At 30.4% G+C, this 17,925-nt stretch overlaps 1 protein-coding gene and 1 pseudogene across 2 annotated transcripts; one reads left to right on the forward strand and one right to left on the reverse strand.

Annotated features, from left to right (window-relative positions):
- The first annotated feature begins 26 nt into the window (after positions 1-26).
- On the forward strand, positions 27-2,836 carry LOC118055164 (ABC transporter B family member 15-like; annotated as a pseudogene).
- Positions 2,837-6,378: 3,542 nt separating this feature from the next.
- Positions 6,379-7,979, reverse strand: LOC118055095 (expansin-A10). Of its 2 annotated transcripts, XM_035066895.2 has the most exons (4): positions 7,948-7,979; positions 7,653-7,783; positions 7,247-7,535; positions 6,379-7,154 (listed from the first exon to the last, which is right to left on the reverse strand). In XM_035066895.2, the coding sequence occupies exons 2-4, from the start codon at positions 7,777-7,779 to the stop codon at positions 6,845-6,847; spliced, it is 726 nt and encodes a 241-aa protein (XP_034922786.1). In that variant the 5' UTR covers positions 7,780-7,783; positions 7,948-7,979; the 3' UTR covers positions 6,379-6,844. The 2 variants fall into 2 exon arrangements, with proteins under 2 accessions (XP_034922786.1, XP_073265052.1); XM_073408951.1 differs by lacking the exon at positions 7,948-7,979 and having other exon boundaries at positions 7,653-7,904.
- Positions 7,980-17,925: the final 9,946 nt, after the last annotated feature.

The raw sequence follows: 17,925 nt of genomic DNA on the forward strand, positions 1-17,925 counted from the left end.
CGTGTTAAAAAAGCATTTTTGATAACATGGGGTACTAATGTATATATACACACTCTTATAGGATTTGTTTCAAATCCGTGACATCGAAATATAGTGCTATGAAGAAGGGAAATCAATAAATTCTACAATTTTATTTTTTAATTTGATGGATAGATGACGTTCCTTATTGCTTGTGATACAAAATGCATCACCTTTTCTTCTCCGATCGGGGTTGAATATCCGTTGATGGCTAGATAAAGATCCACAATATTATCAAATGCATTGGCATGGAGGTGCCAAATCAAATATTCCAATCAACAAAATTCACGAGTAATCGGGTGATAATTAAATTCCCATATGAAAAAAATGCTTTCAAGTACCAAAACATCAGAAATCTCTTTCTAGGTCGAAACTTTTTTTTACAAGAACAAAAAGTCTACTTCCTTTAGATACTGCCCTCACTCACTCTGTTTTAAGATAATTGTTTGGTCAAAGTATTCAGTTTGGTACTCTTCTTCTTCTTCTTCTTCTTCTTAATTAAAACTCATTTATAAAAAAAAGAGAATATTTTAGAAAAATATTAATAAACAAATAGTAATATAACATATTAATTAATAGCATTCTTAATTTGTACGAAATATGATGATATCTTCATAAATACAGCATCTGTTTTTCTAGTCTAAAAGGGATAGCAACATTAATAGGGGTGTCTGTGCCGCGTAGCCGTTTCCTTTATTTGAACTAGTAAGGCTTAACATCACCATTTTGGTTAATAAGAGTATGATATTAAGTTCGTGTTTTTTTTGTATTAGAATAAAGAAAATTTACCCTGCCTGTATTTACAATTTTAAGACCTAAATAGTGAATAAAATCATGCTACTGTACACCACAATTCATGACAAAGTGTAGTGATTCTCTCTTATGCATGCAGACAGTCTAGATTGGTTCTTGATGATTCTTGGATTATTTGGATCCATTGGCGAAGGGTTCTCTACCCCACTAGTTTTTCTTGTGGCTAGCAAATTGAAGAACAATCTTGCTGGTTCATATTCTGTTATAGATGCCTTCTCTGACAACATCAATAAGAGTTTTTTGTTTTTTTTCCTGTCTGTTTCCATTTTCATATAGATACACATGTGCATATGCAAGACTAGTTATTAGTTGGCTTTTTTTGTGCATGGCAGAACGCTTTGGCGATTTGTTTCACAGGTTGGTTTAGTTATGTTTGGATTGATTGTTTTTTTGATGATTAGATGAAATTAATTAAGTCAAGATCAGTGCCAATTTTATATTCCTTTACTTCTTCTTTTTATTAGAGTGATATTGTTGGCCAAGAATAGGTGAAAGACAAGCTACCAGAATGCAATCAAGATATTTAAGAGCAGTATTAAGGCAAGGCTTAGGTTATTTTTTATTTGCATGTAACAAGTTCATCCGAGGTCATCACAGGTGTCTCTAATGACAGTTTTGTAATTCAAGACGTTTTAAGTGAAAAGGCTATGTGAAATCTGCAGCTGTTTCTGAAAAATTATTTTTTCCCACTCAAATTCATTAATTGAGGATGTTAAATTTGATTCTACAGGTGCCAAACTTTTTGATGAATTGTGCCACATTTGTTGGGTGCTATATATTTAATGCTATGGAGACTAACAATTGTAGTATTGCCATTTATACTGTTGTTGGTGATTCCTGGTGTAATATACCGAGAGATTCTGATGAGATTGTCAAGAAAGATGAAACAAGAGTTTAGCAAGGCAGAATCAAGAGCAAAGCATGCTATATCTTCAGTGAGGACAATCTATGCCTTTGTTGGTGAAAGCAAAGCCTCGTCTGCTTATTCTGCAACTCTACAACTGCCAGTGAAGCTGGGGTTGAGGTAGGGCTTTGCTATGGGGTTGGTCGTTAGCAACAATGGTGTTGTTTTTGCTGTTTGGTCTTTCACGTCTTACTATGGTAGCAGAATGCTCATGTAGGATGGTTTTCAAGGAGGGACTGTTTTCAATGTTGGAGCCTGTGTTACCATTGGTGGCCTGTGAGTTGCTTCATCTTTTCTATTTCTTTGAGTTAGTGTCTCTTTTGTCATCATAATGAAAGGCGAGAAAATCCTTGGTCCTCTGCATTTGTTTGCTAAGGCTACTGTATTACATGTCGGTGCATTTTGAAAGGTAATAATGACTCAAATGTAAGAAAAAAAGGCAGGAAAGATCTTTTGTTTTTTATATTCGTTTAGGGATAGCCAGCAAATGAAGGTAGACGTTTAAATTGGAATAGAGGGAGTTATTTTTGCTCCTACTATTAGATTGGTTTGAAACGAGATTTTGTTTTTGTTATTGTTATTGATTGCTGGTTTTTACAATATGCAGTGCTTCGCAGATGCATGTTCTACTGGAGAACGTATCATGGAAGTGATGATACAAGTCCCCAAAATAGACTTAGATAACATGAAAGGTGAGATTTTGGATAATGTTAGAGTAAAGTTGAATTTAGACAAGTCAAATTTTCGTATCCGCCAAGGCCAGAAAGCATTATCTTTGAAGATTTTTGTCTACAAATCCCAGCAGGAAAAGGCGTGGCTTTAGTGGGTAGGAAAATTGACAGTGATAGCATTATTACAAATATTTTATGACCCACTTGGTGAAGAGATACTTCTTGATGGAATTGTTAATGATGAACTGCAACTCAAGTGGCTAAGGTCACAAATAGGTTTGGTGAGCCAGGAGCCAACACTATTTGCAACAACAATCAAGGAGAGTATACTTTTATGTAAGAAAATGCTATGATGCACAAATAGGTTGTTGAAGCTGCCAAAGCTTCTGATGCTCATAATTTCATCTGCCAGTTCCCTCCCTCAGGTTAACTTTGATTAAATACACTTAATTGATGTTGGAAACTAGAAAATAGAAATAATTTCATGTTCAGGAATATGTGAGTTTGATATAAACCACATCTTTTAACTGTTGAAATTAAAAGCCTCAATGAGTAGTGAAGAAACTGTAGTGATTGTAGTGATGGAAGGAAGAGCAAGAATTTTCAGCACCATCGTTTCCAAGATTGTTGGCATTGTGAACTTACCAGAATGGACACAGGCGAGCTTTGGATGTTTAGGTGCAATTTTATTTGGTGGGATTCAACCTGTATATGCATTTGCTTTGGGGCCACTGATATCCGTGTTCTTTTTTAAAGATCACAATGAGATTAAGGAGAAGATAAAAGAACATAATATTATGAAAATTACTATACTCCCACCAACCTTATTATAAACACTATATTTTTTATAAAATCAAATTATTTAATTATTTCACTTCTTGAAGCTTGCTTAAGTATATAAATAATTTTTTGTAGCTTTTATATTTTATAGGTAATTTTTTTAGATTCAAGACGTTTAGATAGTGTCATATTAACATCTTCATGAAGATTTCCATTTAAGAATACAGTTTTGACAATCATGATATGCAACTATAACAAGTGAAATACTTATGAAATTTAAAATAATTACCGATGAGAAAGTTTCATCATTATCAATCCCTTGTCTTTTTTTATGACCTTTGAAAACTATTTTAGTTTTATATATTTGTACATCATCTTCAATGTTAATTTTTCTCTTAAAGACTCACTTACATCTAATAGGCTTTATCCCTTCAGGTGAATCAACCAAAGTTTATACTTGGTTAGTGTATATGGAATTCATTTCACATTTCATGACTTTAAGCCATTTATCAGGATCAATATTAGATATTGCTTCCATATAGTTGGTAGGTTCATCAAGTATGAGCAACTTGTCATTATCAACTTCCGGTCTGGCCTAATTCAAAAAAAAAAAAAAAATTCAAAAAAATTCTGTTGAAAACTTACCATTTCTCTGTGTTTTTTTCTATTTTTTTTTGTTTAATATCGGTCTATATTTTATGTCATAAAAATACAAAATCCAATATTAAAATACTCAGTTTTCATCAAAACTTCCAAAAATACAAAAAAAATTGAAAAAAATATATATTTTTGTGCATACGGTTAAGTGTTTCAAAAGCTAAAAAAATCATATTGTGTTTTTCATACATCAAAAAAAAAAAAAAACAATGTTTTAGCATGCCTTTTGGCTTTCATAACCAGTTTATTAAAGTCAAGAGAACATTGGCCAAAATTTCAAAAACAAAAAAAAAATTATTTTGTTTTGTTTTAATATCAAGGATTACGAATTTATATGTAAAACATATTCCTGATATTAAAAAAATATTGTTTTACCCTATTAAGATAAGAACCTTTTTATTGAGGAAGGCTTTTCTTGAATTTTAGACAGACATGACCAATGACTAGAAAACGCAACAAAACCTTAGATTTTAATCAGACAAATAAAACAATGCAGCTTACTTTAGGTAGGTTGTAGTTGGGATGCTAATACCTTTTTTTATGTAACTAGTCTCCGTACCTGATCTCTGAGACCAATTAGGGTTTCTAGTAACCAGAATACTATGTGGCGACTATCAGTCCATGGTTTACTGATAAGAGACAAGAATTCATTGTCTCTCCATATTTTCCAGGGATACCATTATATTTTTTCTTGAGGATGGATGATCACCGCGACGCTACATACGTGCGACAATGTCGGTGAAAATTTGGCAACATAAATGAGCAAAAAATAGAATTCAATTTTTTTGTCAACTATTGAAGCCAAATAAATTGTTGTTGGAAGTTGCAAACAACTTCTTTGGATAAAAAAGATTTTACAAGATTATGGTTTTACTCAAGATACTATAATTGTTTATTATGATAATTCTAGTATTATATTGACAAAATCAAAGCTTATGGTATTATGAACATGTTTTCAACAAGATCATAGAAGGTAAAACCAAACACAACAAGACAACATCTTTGCAAGCATAATAAAACAAGAACAATTTTTTTTTTTTATCACAACATGAACAAGTTCAATTTCCCATTTTTGGCATGTCTCATACGCTAGCTTCCTCACAAAATCTTATTAATAGTGTGAACAAACATCTGAAGTAACATTTCATCCTTCACTTCAACTTTTATCTTCGTAATCTATTTAATAACATGATATAAAAATAGTACCATACGATAAATTTACCCTGATAAATTTACCGTGATATTTTTATTCTATTATTATTATTAAAACTTGTAAACAATCACATTTACTCTTGGATTTTCGAGAGTGTATTATGCATGCTCGGAAATTGTCATGGCCTATTAAATAATTGTAAAAGAAAATTAAGGTAGGGAGATGCTTAATATCAAATCGAGATATTTTATAAGAAAAATATATTAGATCTTGCAATAAATAGAAAAATAAAAATAAAAAATCTTGCACCCACATAGTAGGGGGGACAGTGTGGGGCCGGCAACGTGTGAAGGTCTCCTCCAACTTCAGCTGTGAAGTGCTTAGTTTGCATAGCATTTTTCCCGTGTCCATCTCCAAATCTGAATAACCTGCCGACAAAACCCAAAAGTATCTTAAAATGCAAAATGACATTTTATTATAGCTTCTTTTACACAGACAAGAAATCAAAATATCAAGATCACCACTTTCACTTTCAATGGCATTTTATTATAGTTTTTTTCACCATCAAGCAGTACTTAATTACTGCAAGATGGGCGAGCTTAATCGATATCTATGCCCTTTTTTGAAAGAAAAAAACAATTTGTAGAATTGGGAGAAATTACATTAGAGTACTCTGCAAATGCATATATGATGTTCAAATGATATCAAATGTTTGATAGAAAATGTTAGAGTGATCGATAACGTTGTAGATTTTTTTATAATTTATTTTTTATATTCACACATCAAAACAATCCAAATTTAAAACAAAGAAAAATTTCAGATTTTCTATATTATAGTTTGTGGCTCATGCATAGTCATATGATAACATCTGCCTCTTTAAAATTTATTTTTTACTTTGTTATGAGAGATGATTAATCGGTTGGAAATATAGTAACAACAACACCGTGATACGATAAAAAAAAAAAATATTAATATTATTTATATGGTCAGGATTGTTCAGCGGTATCATAGTCATATGTTAACATACACATGTGCATCATAAGTTTGGTCATGTATCCTCGGTTAATTCCATTACTGACCATATATATAGATAACACTTAGTTTTTTCTTTTTTGATGAATTAATAAAAAAATACATGGTGCAAATAATAGATTTAGCCTAGGTTATCTCACAAATAATTTTAAACGTGATATAACTTTCAACATTTATTTTAATTATCGGGAGTCGGCTGGCAGTAGATTTTTCCAAGGACATGTGTAGATAAAAGGATTTAATTAGTTCATGAAAGGAATTTATGATTCAAAACGCACATTCCACCACCAAATATATAATTATAATCTCTTTCATTATGAAGCTTAATCCATGTTTGGAAAATCATCAACATTAAAAGGAAGGAAAAAGAAAAAGGTTGAGATCTCACTTTCATTGGAATTAACCATATCAAAAGGTACATTTATTTTAAAGATAAAATACAAACAAGGGCACAGTGAACTAAGAGCTTCCGACGGTGACCTTTTTTTTTTTTTTTTTTTTTTTACCACAAGCATTTTAAAATTTACTTGTATATATTTGTAATTTGAAATGTCCTAGCAGTAACCAAACAGCTGCCTTTGGACGTATATATGCATGCACACACTCCTGCAGTAAAAATGAAGCCTTGGCTCGTGAGATAGGAAAGTGGGAATTAGGGCTAATTCATAAGAGACATTGACCCGAGGTACGTTGACCATATATTTCTGTCTTGCAACAAACACAGTAAGTACTACGTCTTCAATAATGCTGCCGCCGGCGTGTTGCTTGATAATACTGCATATTCTATATGTCTTTTTCCACGACAGGCAATCGTTGCTAGTACCTAAACTGCCCTCCACTATACGTCTGCCCAAAGGACCAACCAGCAGGGGCGACATTGTAAGAAACCACACTGCGGCCATCGCTAGTCGTCACTACAAAAGAGAGACTCTGTCCATTAAGGTAAGAGTTACTCTGCCAGTTTTGGCCCCAGTTTCTCGACATTGATTGCCACCCAGTTCTCGAACCTTTGATGGACACTGAATGCACATCGCCAGCACCGCCAACATTGGTGATCAGGACTAAATTGAAGTATGAGTGGCCGTTGATGGTGAACCGAATGCCTCCGCTCCTCCTGCATCTTACCCTATAACAATCCGTAACCTCATTAATCTGTTAGGTTAAGAAGTTCTGGACGGAATTAATAAATCATGAAAAAGTGTTGATTAATTAACTTACCTCCTGTAGATTACGGGGACAATTCCTGCTCTATATTGGGCAATGTGTTGGAAGACAGGTTGAGAGAGATCGAAATGGTGGTTGGGAGGATCACACCAGCCGCCGGGAGGGCAGAAGTTAGTAGCGGTGACCACAATTACGCCAGGCAGGCACCACTGTGGATCATTTACACATCTGATCTCAAAGCAAGCCCCACAGCTCAAACCATTGTCGAACAATGCAGTGCTCAGTGCTGCTGTGTTCGTGCCATAACCCTGGCTGTACAGATTTCCATAGCCACAAGCCCCACCTTAAAACACAACCATGCTGTGGTTAGCCAGGACGACAATATTGTAAGAAGATTATACATCATAGAGCTTGCATGTACATGATTTTCCTAAAAAAAAAAAATACATGTCTCGCATACCCATTGTCCCTGAAGCATCGCCACCTCCATAGAAAGTGGCATGAGCGTTAATCCAACCTCCATAATATCCATGAACAGAAGAGACAGAGGAGAGAAACCCCACTAAAAGAAACCCAAGAAGAGCCATTTTCCTGCACAAAATTAGATGAACCCCCCTTAGGAACATTGTAGCTACTTATAAATTAATACAAGTTGTAAAGCTATTAATTATTTCGAAAACATTATAGCTAGTAACTAAGGAAAACGAAAGGAATTCAATGATACACAGATAATGTTACTAGAAGATGTGATGAACCTTGGAAGAATTTTCTTGAAGGGAAATGAAGAGGGGAGGGGAGGATTGAAGAGAATAAATAGAAGTCAGACAATATCACATGATGGAAAAACCTCACCATCTTCCCGCTGTTGGGACCGTACAGTTATTTTAGTAAAAGAGACGTTTGTTTTTTGCATAAAAACTTTCATGATTTAAAAAAAAAAAAATTACTTAAAATTAATATTTTTAAATTTTTTAATTATTTTGATGGGATATCAAAAATAATTTTTTTTAAAATATTAAAAAATTATTTTCAAGTATTTCCAAACAAAAAACATTTTAAAAAATAAACAGTTATCATATTTTCAAACAATATTTTTATATAAAACATGTGTTTTGGGTAGGATAAAAAAAACATTTTCAATATAAAAAAATAAATATAAAGACATTTCATATGTGTTTTTATATAAATAAAAAATCAATTATAAAATAACAAATTTATTCATATATTTAATTAAATAAATTGAGAATTATTTATGCAACCACAAAACATTTAAAAGCCTAATTCTTAATTAACTGATATTAACTAGCTAAACTCATGACTTGGGTCATAGACTTCATTAGATTAAAAAAAATAACTTGATAAGAAAAATAGATTCTTGCAACGAATCCAATTAGGATCAACAAATTTTTTTTTAATAATTTTTTATTTAATTATATAATAAAAAATAGATATTTGTAAAATTGAAAACCAACTAAATATCAAGGCGTCTATTTAAGATTGAGATAAACCTACATATATAAAACTGAAACAAATTGTGTTATTTAATTAAAAATAAATAAAATTTAAAAAGATAAAATTTTAAAAAAATAAAATCTAATTGTGAATAATCAAATTGGAAGAAAAACCACTCAAGAAAACAATATATGTATCATTTTATCATTTAGTACATACGAGATGACATGCCCGCGCGCTGCCGCGGGCTTATAAAACAAATACACTTAATAGTATTATAACCGTGAACCAATGCTAGATAAGTAATAAAAATTAAAGGTATGATAGAGCAAATATTTCATGACGGGAAAAAAAGTTGTGTTGATGATCAAAAACTCAGAGACTGAACAAAATGATTTATAGATATCTATAGTGTTTTGTGAGGAAAGATACAGTGTTTTCACTACATGATTTAGTTTTTTAGTTAATAAAAAGAAAAAAAAATTACAAAGCTACATTCTTTATCAACTTAATATTAAAAAAAAAAACAATAAAGATAATTTTGGAAGAAAAAAACCCATGAGAAAAAATATTGCAGCAATTGACAATGTTCTATAAGGAAAACTATAGCGCTTTTCCCAATAAAATAAAATAAAAAACCATTTAGAGAAATATTGTAGCAATTCACAGTGTTTTGTGAGAAAAACTACAACGCTTTTCTCATATAATTTAGCTTTATTGTAATTATAATTTTTAACCAACTCAATATTAAAAAAAAAAATCAACAAAAATAATTTTGAAAAAATAAAAAAAAAAATCACATGGGAAAACATGGCAACAATTCATAGTGTTTTAAAGAAAAAAAATATAAAGCTAAATTCTTAATCAGTTCAATATTAAAAAAAAATCAACAGAGACAATTTTAGAAAAAAAAAAAAAACAAAACAAACACCAAAAAAAGAGAAAATTATTATGTTGGAAACACTGTAGCAATTCACAGTGTTTTGTGATGAAAGTTACAGTGCTTCCCCACATGATTTAGCCTTATTTGTAATGACTTATAATTGTAATTCACAAAACAACTCAATATTAAAAAAAAATGAAAAGGATAATTTGAAAAAAATTATATAACAAAAAAAACCATGTGGAGAGACACTGTAGCAATCCATAATGTTTTATGAGCAAGGCTACAATGCTTTCCCCACATGATTAAGCTTTATTACAAAGTTAAATTCTTACCAACTCAATATTAGAAAAAATTAAAATGGACGAAGATAATTTTGGAAAAAAAAATTACAAAGAAAATAAAAACACAAAAGAAACTGGAAAAAAAAACCATATGAGGAAAAATTGTATTAATCCATAGTGTTTTGTGAGGAAAAACTTGTAATTGCAATTCTTAACCAGCTTAATATTTAAAAAATAAAATTGACAAAGATAATTTCAGGGAAAAACATAACAAAAATAGGAAAAAACCATGTGAGGAAAAAAACTGTAGCAATCAACAGTAATTTTTGAGGAAATTTACATTGCTTTCCTCACATATTATAACTGTAATTTTTAACCAGCTCCATATTAAAAAATAAAATAAAATAAGATAATTTCAGAGAAAAAAAAAAAAACCATGCAGAGAAACATTGTAGAAATCAACAATGTTTAAAAAAAAAAATTTACAAAACTAAACTCTCAATCAGCTCAATATTAAAAAAAAATCGACAAATATAACTTTAAAAAATTAAGAAATAAAATAAAAAAAATATGTGAAAAAACATCGCAGCACTCCACAGTATTTTAAAGAAAAAAATTAGAAAGCAAACATTTTAACCAAGTTTGAAAAAAAGTTAAAAGTAAAAAATAATATTTAAAATTTAAAATCAACAAAAATAATTTTGAAAAAAATATTAATAAAAAATGAAAAAAAAGAAAAAATAGGAAAGTTGAAAAAAAAAAAAAGAAAAGAAACGGAAAAAAAAGAGGAAAAGTTAGAAAAAAAAAAAAGAGGACTGTTAAAAAATGAAAAAATAAGAAAGTTAAAAAAAAAAAAAGGAGGAAAGCACTGTGGATTACTGTTGTAATCCACAGTGCTTTGTGTGTGGGGGAACAGTGATTCCCCCACACCATTTAGATATTGTTAAAAAAAATTTACAAAACTAAACTCTCAATCAGCTTAATATTAAAAAAAAAAATCGACAAATATAATTTTAAAAAATTAAGAAATAAAATAAAAAAAATATGTGAAAAAACATCGCAGCACTCCACAGTATTTTAAAGAAAAAAATTAGAAAGCAAACATTTTTAACCAAGTTTGAAAAAAAGTTAAAAGTAAAAAATAATATTTAAAATTTAAAATCAACAAAAAAAATTTTGAAAAAAAAAATTAATAAAAAATGAAAAAAAAGAAAAAATAGGAAAGTTGAAAAAAAAATTTTGAAAAAAGAAAAGAAGAAAAGAAACGGAAAAAAAGAGGAAAAGTTAGAAAAAAAAAAAAAAGAACTGTTTAAAAAATGAAAAAATAAGAAAGTTAAAAAAAAAAAAAAAAAAAAAAAAGAGGAAAGCACTGTGGATTACTGTTGTAATCCACAGTGCTTTGTGTGTGGGGGAACAGTGATTCCCCCACACCATTTAGATATTGTTAATATATACATGCTTCAAAAATACATATTACTATTTTATTTTTTATTGAATATTAAATAATAGATATTCAATGAATACTTGAAATCTAATAAATAAAATATAAATATCTAAATTTATTCTAAAAAATAATAAATAATATATAAATATAAAGAAACCCGATCCATAATTACTCGTTACCATCCCTGAACACAAAGTGATAACTGAAGCGACAAGAAGGAATGGGTGGTTTCAATATATATATATATATAACGGAGGAGGAGGAGGAGGAGGAGGTGAACCTAGGACATATTCAAGGGATATGATCATCTAGGACGAATAATTTGTTTGCAAAAATTATTAACACAATCTTAAAAATATTATTTGTTTTTACTATAATAGAGTAGATGTCAATGGATTAATAAAAACAAAATTCTAGAATTACACAAAGACATCAACAATCTTTAATAGTAATATAAAAATACTCTTCACGGGACATATATTTCTATGAAAACGGGTATTATAGCAATGGTTAATTTATAATTTTTTTGAATTTTTTTTTTTAAAAAAAAAAACTCTTTGTATTTTTTTTCCTTTACAGTTGAACTATTTATCATTATTTTTTATTTTTTATATTCATTCTTTTATAATGTATTTTTTTAGTTTTTCCTTTACATTTTTTTTTGGAAAAAAAAAATTATTATTTTTTATTTTTTATACTTACAATATTTATCACTCTACATTTGACTTATTTATACCATTTTTTTGTTCTTATCTTTATTTTTTTTTTAATTTATCTTTTTTTTTTCCTTACACTTTTTTTAAAAAAACTATTATATAAAGACTAAAAGAAAATGGTATCTCACTGAAAGCAATTGCAATAATATCTTATTGTTTTACCAGGTTAAGAATTAACTTGAGATCCTGTATTTTTTTGAAAGCATATGATCTTTATTTTATTTTATTATATATAAGTATTAAATTTTTTAATTTATAATTATATTTTTTTCTTGATATCACAAAATAAATTAACAACACCTACTTATTTATTTTTTTGTATTAGAAAAAAATTATTCTACTTATATTAAGATGAGTCAAGTGGAATATATACATTAACACTTTATTTTTAATTTTTTAATTTAATTATATATATATATATGTATAAATATTTAATTTATAATTAGGATTTAAAAAAAAAAACTTATTTAACTCACAGTAAAACAAGAATCAAATAGCTAATAAAAATCTATTTCTACATTATCGATTGAGAGGATTCAATAACGACTATGCTGCCCATATATGCCTATTCAATTGCAGAAAAGCAATCGACTAAAAGTAGTTGCTTCCTTCGAATCTAACAACACCTTTTCATTTTTAACAAAATGGTCCCTAGACTAAAAATTATTCTATTTTGACCTCGTGTTTCCACGTGAACATCATGAATATTTGCAAATATATACGTACTTTTATTTAAAAGGAACCACCACTATATATATTTTTATACATGTGAAGTTCTTTTTTCACTCATTTTATTACCTAAGTACTAGCAGAACATAAGACTTCATTATGAGTATTAAACTTATCCACTCATGGTACTAGTAAACATTAATCTTGTTTACTCCAATGATATATCAATAACTTGTTTTTTTCATTAGAATATTTGACTAATTTAACAAGAAAATAACGTAAAGCAGCTACATTCACCAAATACTATTTATTAAAATTATTATTTTTTTCAATTTAATCCTTCTATATTGTTCTTTTTTACTAATAATCTCACTAGCTAGTAAGTCACTAACTTGCTTTTATTCTTAGAAAAATTGTTAAAATTTACATATGCGTTTTATGGATTATCCAATTTTAGATCATTGATATAATTATTAAGGTCATTTATTGACTTCATAATAACTTTAAAATAAGAATTTAAGAATCTATATGTTTTTGAGTTTTTAGCATATCTCACAAAAATATGCAGGTCTCGAGTTCAAGTTAAAGGGTTTGAGATTTGTATAGCAGGTCTCGAGTTCGAGTCAAGGCGTGCATCTCTTATAAGAGCCTGGAATAGCTAGGGTTTTACTCACTCACCTGATCCCATAAAATACGCTTTCAAAAGGGGATGGGGTTCCTTGAATCCAAAAAATAAAAAAAATATATCTCACAAAAATAAATTTTCAGTCTTCAGTCCAAATTTTTATTCTTTTTGGATGAGGAACTCAATGAGCTAAAAATAGACCCATACTCTAAAATAATTTATGTTAGGATTTCTTCATTTCTATACTTCATATGGAGATATATATTTTTAACTTTTTTAAAAGATAATTTTATTGTGAACATAAAAACTATTAGTAAGCTTCTCTTCATAGATTTATTGGCAACATGACATTGAGGATCATGGCATTAACCGTTTCATCTAATTTCTTATTCTTTATTCCTGCCAATCTATTCCTCCCAATTGAGGGTTTATGGTGCATTAATTTGTTGATGTACGTTTCTATTTATTTTTTTATAAAATGAAGAAAGTTAAATGGAGAATTATTCGCCTCCTTTTATTATTTTTCAAACATTTGATTCTCCTTTCTGTTTGCTTTTAACTTTAGCTTTGCAAATCACGAATGTTAAATCTTTTACGTCAAATAATATGCACTTGTTCGCATATGTGGTTTTCAATATATTCTATTGAACACATATATACATCAGCTTCTCGGTTAGTAATTATAGTTTTCTATTGCCCTATAAATCACATTAACAATAAAAGGTTCAATAATATGATACACAAACGTGCTTAAGGTAAGTATGTATTCAATAAAAACTTTATATTATTGAACATTGAACATGCATGCCCTAGCTTTTCTGGGGCCTCAGTGACGAGAGCTTTAAATTGATGTAGATACTGTATCTTCATTGCAATTTAAGTGTTCTTTCCTTGGCTTTCTTTTCATATAGTTTCTGTGAAGCCACATGAATCAACCACAGACAATTGCGCAGAATCCAGCTGCGATGTTTACTATAGGAGACAGTATCAATCTAATTCCCAGCATATCCTGCTGTGGGTTCAGGGTGCTTTAAAATGAGATATACAGGTGGTCACCTAGCAACCATCAGCAGCAGTGTAGCAAGTGTGATCATTCCGATTATTAATTACCATAAATTAAATCAAAGCCGGTTATTGATCTTCATTTCTGGCCATTGACATGTAGAGATCCTTCCTGGGTGTTCTGAAAACAGACGCCTGAACTTGGTCTCTATATTGATCTGATAGAGGCACTAGCTCGCTAGGGAAGCTAGCTAGCTTGTGCATTTTCTCGTCAGTTTGAAGTGTAGTAATTAAGCAATATTGACAAAGACAACTCATTGTGATTCAATTACTGACATGTATGAAACAAAAAAGGACATCGCCTATAGCTTGAGATATATTGAAACTCTCATGTGCTCCTGCGTTTAGGTTGGGAGGCATGTGAAAGGAATGGTCACTCATTTTCATCCATACACATGTACAAGGTTTGTTAGCTATTTATTAAAATCTTGCAATCCAAACAACCACAATATTGCATATCACCGATGGAATATTTCGTTGGTGTTTAAACATTGATTCCATCAATAACAAAAATTTACCAACAAGATCATGAACAGAAAATTGACGTCAGAAAACATATCATTGGATAAACTATTGGTAAGTCTATTGATGATCATATGAATATTACCGACGAAATTAAATCGTTAGAGAATTACATCTAATAGTGGCAAGTTTTGTAATGTTTTCCATCTATCTAGGACTCTCCAGGGGAATTAGGTCGGACATCTTAGACCTAAGTTGAGTCCTTTTAGCACTAAACTAGGTCGTATGAACTTCAACTTGTTCTCATACAATCGCTTAGATGGCCAGAGATTTATAGCTCGATCTCGATCACAAGGAACCAATGATCGATACACTACAACTCGTCTACATATCCTCAATCTTAGAGATATTATAAACCTAATTTATACTAGGTTCACTGGACAATCCAACCTCCAACCACAAATCTAAATCAAGTTTTGGATGAGTTGAAGGTCATCTTTGTATCTTTCCTACAATTAGATGTTACATGTTTCCTAAAAAAAATTCAGCAAATTTTAAAAAATAATAACTTAAGAAAAAAAATTATTGAAATCCAACTTATCATGAACTTCTGAGCTCGGCTATTCAAAAGCTAATGCATCCATGGATGAAATACTCATTGTAGCACTTGACCTTTCTTTCATTACCCAAACATACTATATTTAAATTACCACTAGCATTCCCTTCCATTTAATAAACTTACTATAAAATTACAATCATTAATAGTTAAAGAGAAAGGTATAATGAAATCAAGTATTAAAAGAGTTAAGAATTATTAAGTATCGCTTAGATGTGTTTTAAGCCACTCAGTAAATCATCTATCTTGTAATTGGAAAATATGAGATTTAATCAGATTTTATTTTTGAGATGCTAAAAATTAACAATATTGTCTATGAGAAATTATTCAATTTATCAGATTATGAGAGTACAAGAAAAATATTATTTGAGAATAGCATGTTAATATTATACTTACTGAATAAAAAATATTAATTAATTATAATTAAATAGCATATAAATATGTGTATGTCTGAATTCAATTTTTTATCAACTATCCTTCCCTCATTGTATTTTTTTTTTATAAAGATCATCCAAGATTTTGAAGTATCCTACACTTTGAAGTTCATGAAAAACAACTTTCGAGTTTGAATTACAATTATCATTAATAAGTAGAAATTAAATACATAGCCATCCATAACAATATATTGCTTCTGCATACAGCTAATGTTTTATTGGAAGGTAACACGTACACTGCACATCACATGAATGCATATGATAAGATGAACGTTTTCTTCTTCTTTTTTCACCATTTTTAATTTTTGTTGACAGATGAGGAAGACCGAAGCAATTAATACATATGCGCACCCCACCTAGGAACAAGTATCTATTACATCAAATATTGTTGACATGCATAGATAGCTAGCTCGTCAAGCGTATTTACTACTTAGTATTCTAATCCACCAAAAGCTAGCATGTGATTCATTAAATATGAAAGTACCCTAGTATCTTTTATTATTTTATTTCTTGAGGAGTTTATAGATTAAAACTTTAATTTTTTTTTATTAGATTCTTCAACTTTTATTATGCATATCTAAAGTTCATCATTTTTCGCTTCAATTTCATAATACATTAGAAATGAAGAAATCCTAATTAAATAGTCTATATTACTAAAAGGAGAAGGAATTGTTGCATCAATAGTTGAAGAATCTAATAGAAAGGAAAAAATGAGAAGATACTAACTAAGCTCAATTAATCTAGTAAGTTCTCGTATAGAAGTGAATAATGTAAAACAATGGCAGAGGTGATTCGACAGGCCATGGAAAGGGCACAGCTATTTTCAGAGGATGGGCCATTCATGCGTAAGGTGACAGACACTAGGGTCTAGGAGACGACGAGCATAAACTGCATGGTTACGTGCAAGACTCTTCTTCATAAGGGGACTAGCGGTAACATTAAAAAAAAAAAATAAAAAGGGAAATTCAACTGAGCATACATTTGATATCCGAGAAGTAATCAATCCAAGAGATGTACACAAACATGTATTTCTGCTTTACTTCTCGTTTTGGTTAATCTTTTGACTCGCATGTGTCAAAACTAGTACAAGAGATGGATAGGGATTGATTAGAGATGACAGGGACTGGCATATGAGAAGGGAAATTTGTCAAAATATTCCAGCTTTACACCATTTCTGATGTGCTCTTTATAAAATTGAAACCGACTAATTTTGCTTGCGACGAAAAGCCTAGGAGGAAATTACTATCCATCTAGTACTAGACATGGACAATGAACAAGTTGGGTTAATTTTGTTTGTGAAAATACATGCTACGAGAATATCATACATACACTGTCGGTGCCCCGTCCAAGTAGGGTTGGATTGTAGAGCTAGCTAGCTAGGAACTATTCTCCACTGGCTACCCTTTCGTCGCATCCGAGAGAACATGCTGTCTCTTTTGCCTTTTCTTTGGTAAAAACGCTTTTGCTGTTGAAGAAGACCGTGCCCTCTGCAGGCCGAGCCGGAGTGCTTGGGCTTAATTGAATTTTAGTGAACTTGATCGGTACAAATGTGGAAGTAAGTACATTCGAGCATCCACGCTCACATGTTAGCCACATGGTACAGAGAAAGATGATCCCCACCCAAAGGCTTGGAAGACATGGCCATGAGGTCTTTGAAGAATTGAGCTATCACTTCAACCCTTAACTGCGCTGCTGGAGAAGGGCTGTGGCAGAGACAGAGTCATGAGGTCATGAGGGACCACTAACCAAAACCACTAGAGAAACGCAACAGCTATCTGGATCGGGACCGTCCTTGTATGCAACACATGTTGTGCCTCGATCAATCATTGAAGATGACTCTGACTCTGCCTCCAGTCCAGACCAGTAACTAGTAATGTAGCTGCTTCCACTTTCATTTGTGTTTCCCACAAGGGAAAAATACTTGTGTTGTTGACAGTGTGAAAAGAAATATCAAGATTGATAAGAATATTATGATTGTTACAAAATAAATAAAGAAAGAAAGAAAAAGAAAAAGAAAATCCTCCTTGTCAAAAAGATTTCCCTTCAGAGTTTACACCATCGATGGATTAAAGATCAACCTGTCATT

Source organism: Populus alba, chromosome 4, assembly GCF_005239225.2.
Source record: "Populus alba chromosome 4, ASM523922v2, whole genome shotgun sequence".
Lineage (NCBI taxonomy): Eukaryota > Viridiplantae > Streptophyta > Magnoliopsida > Malpighiales > Salicaceae > Populus > Populus alba.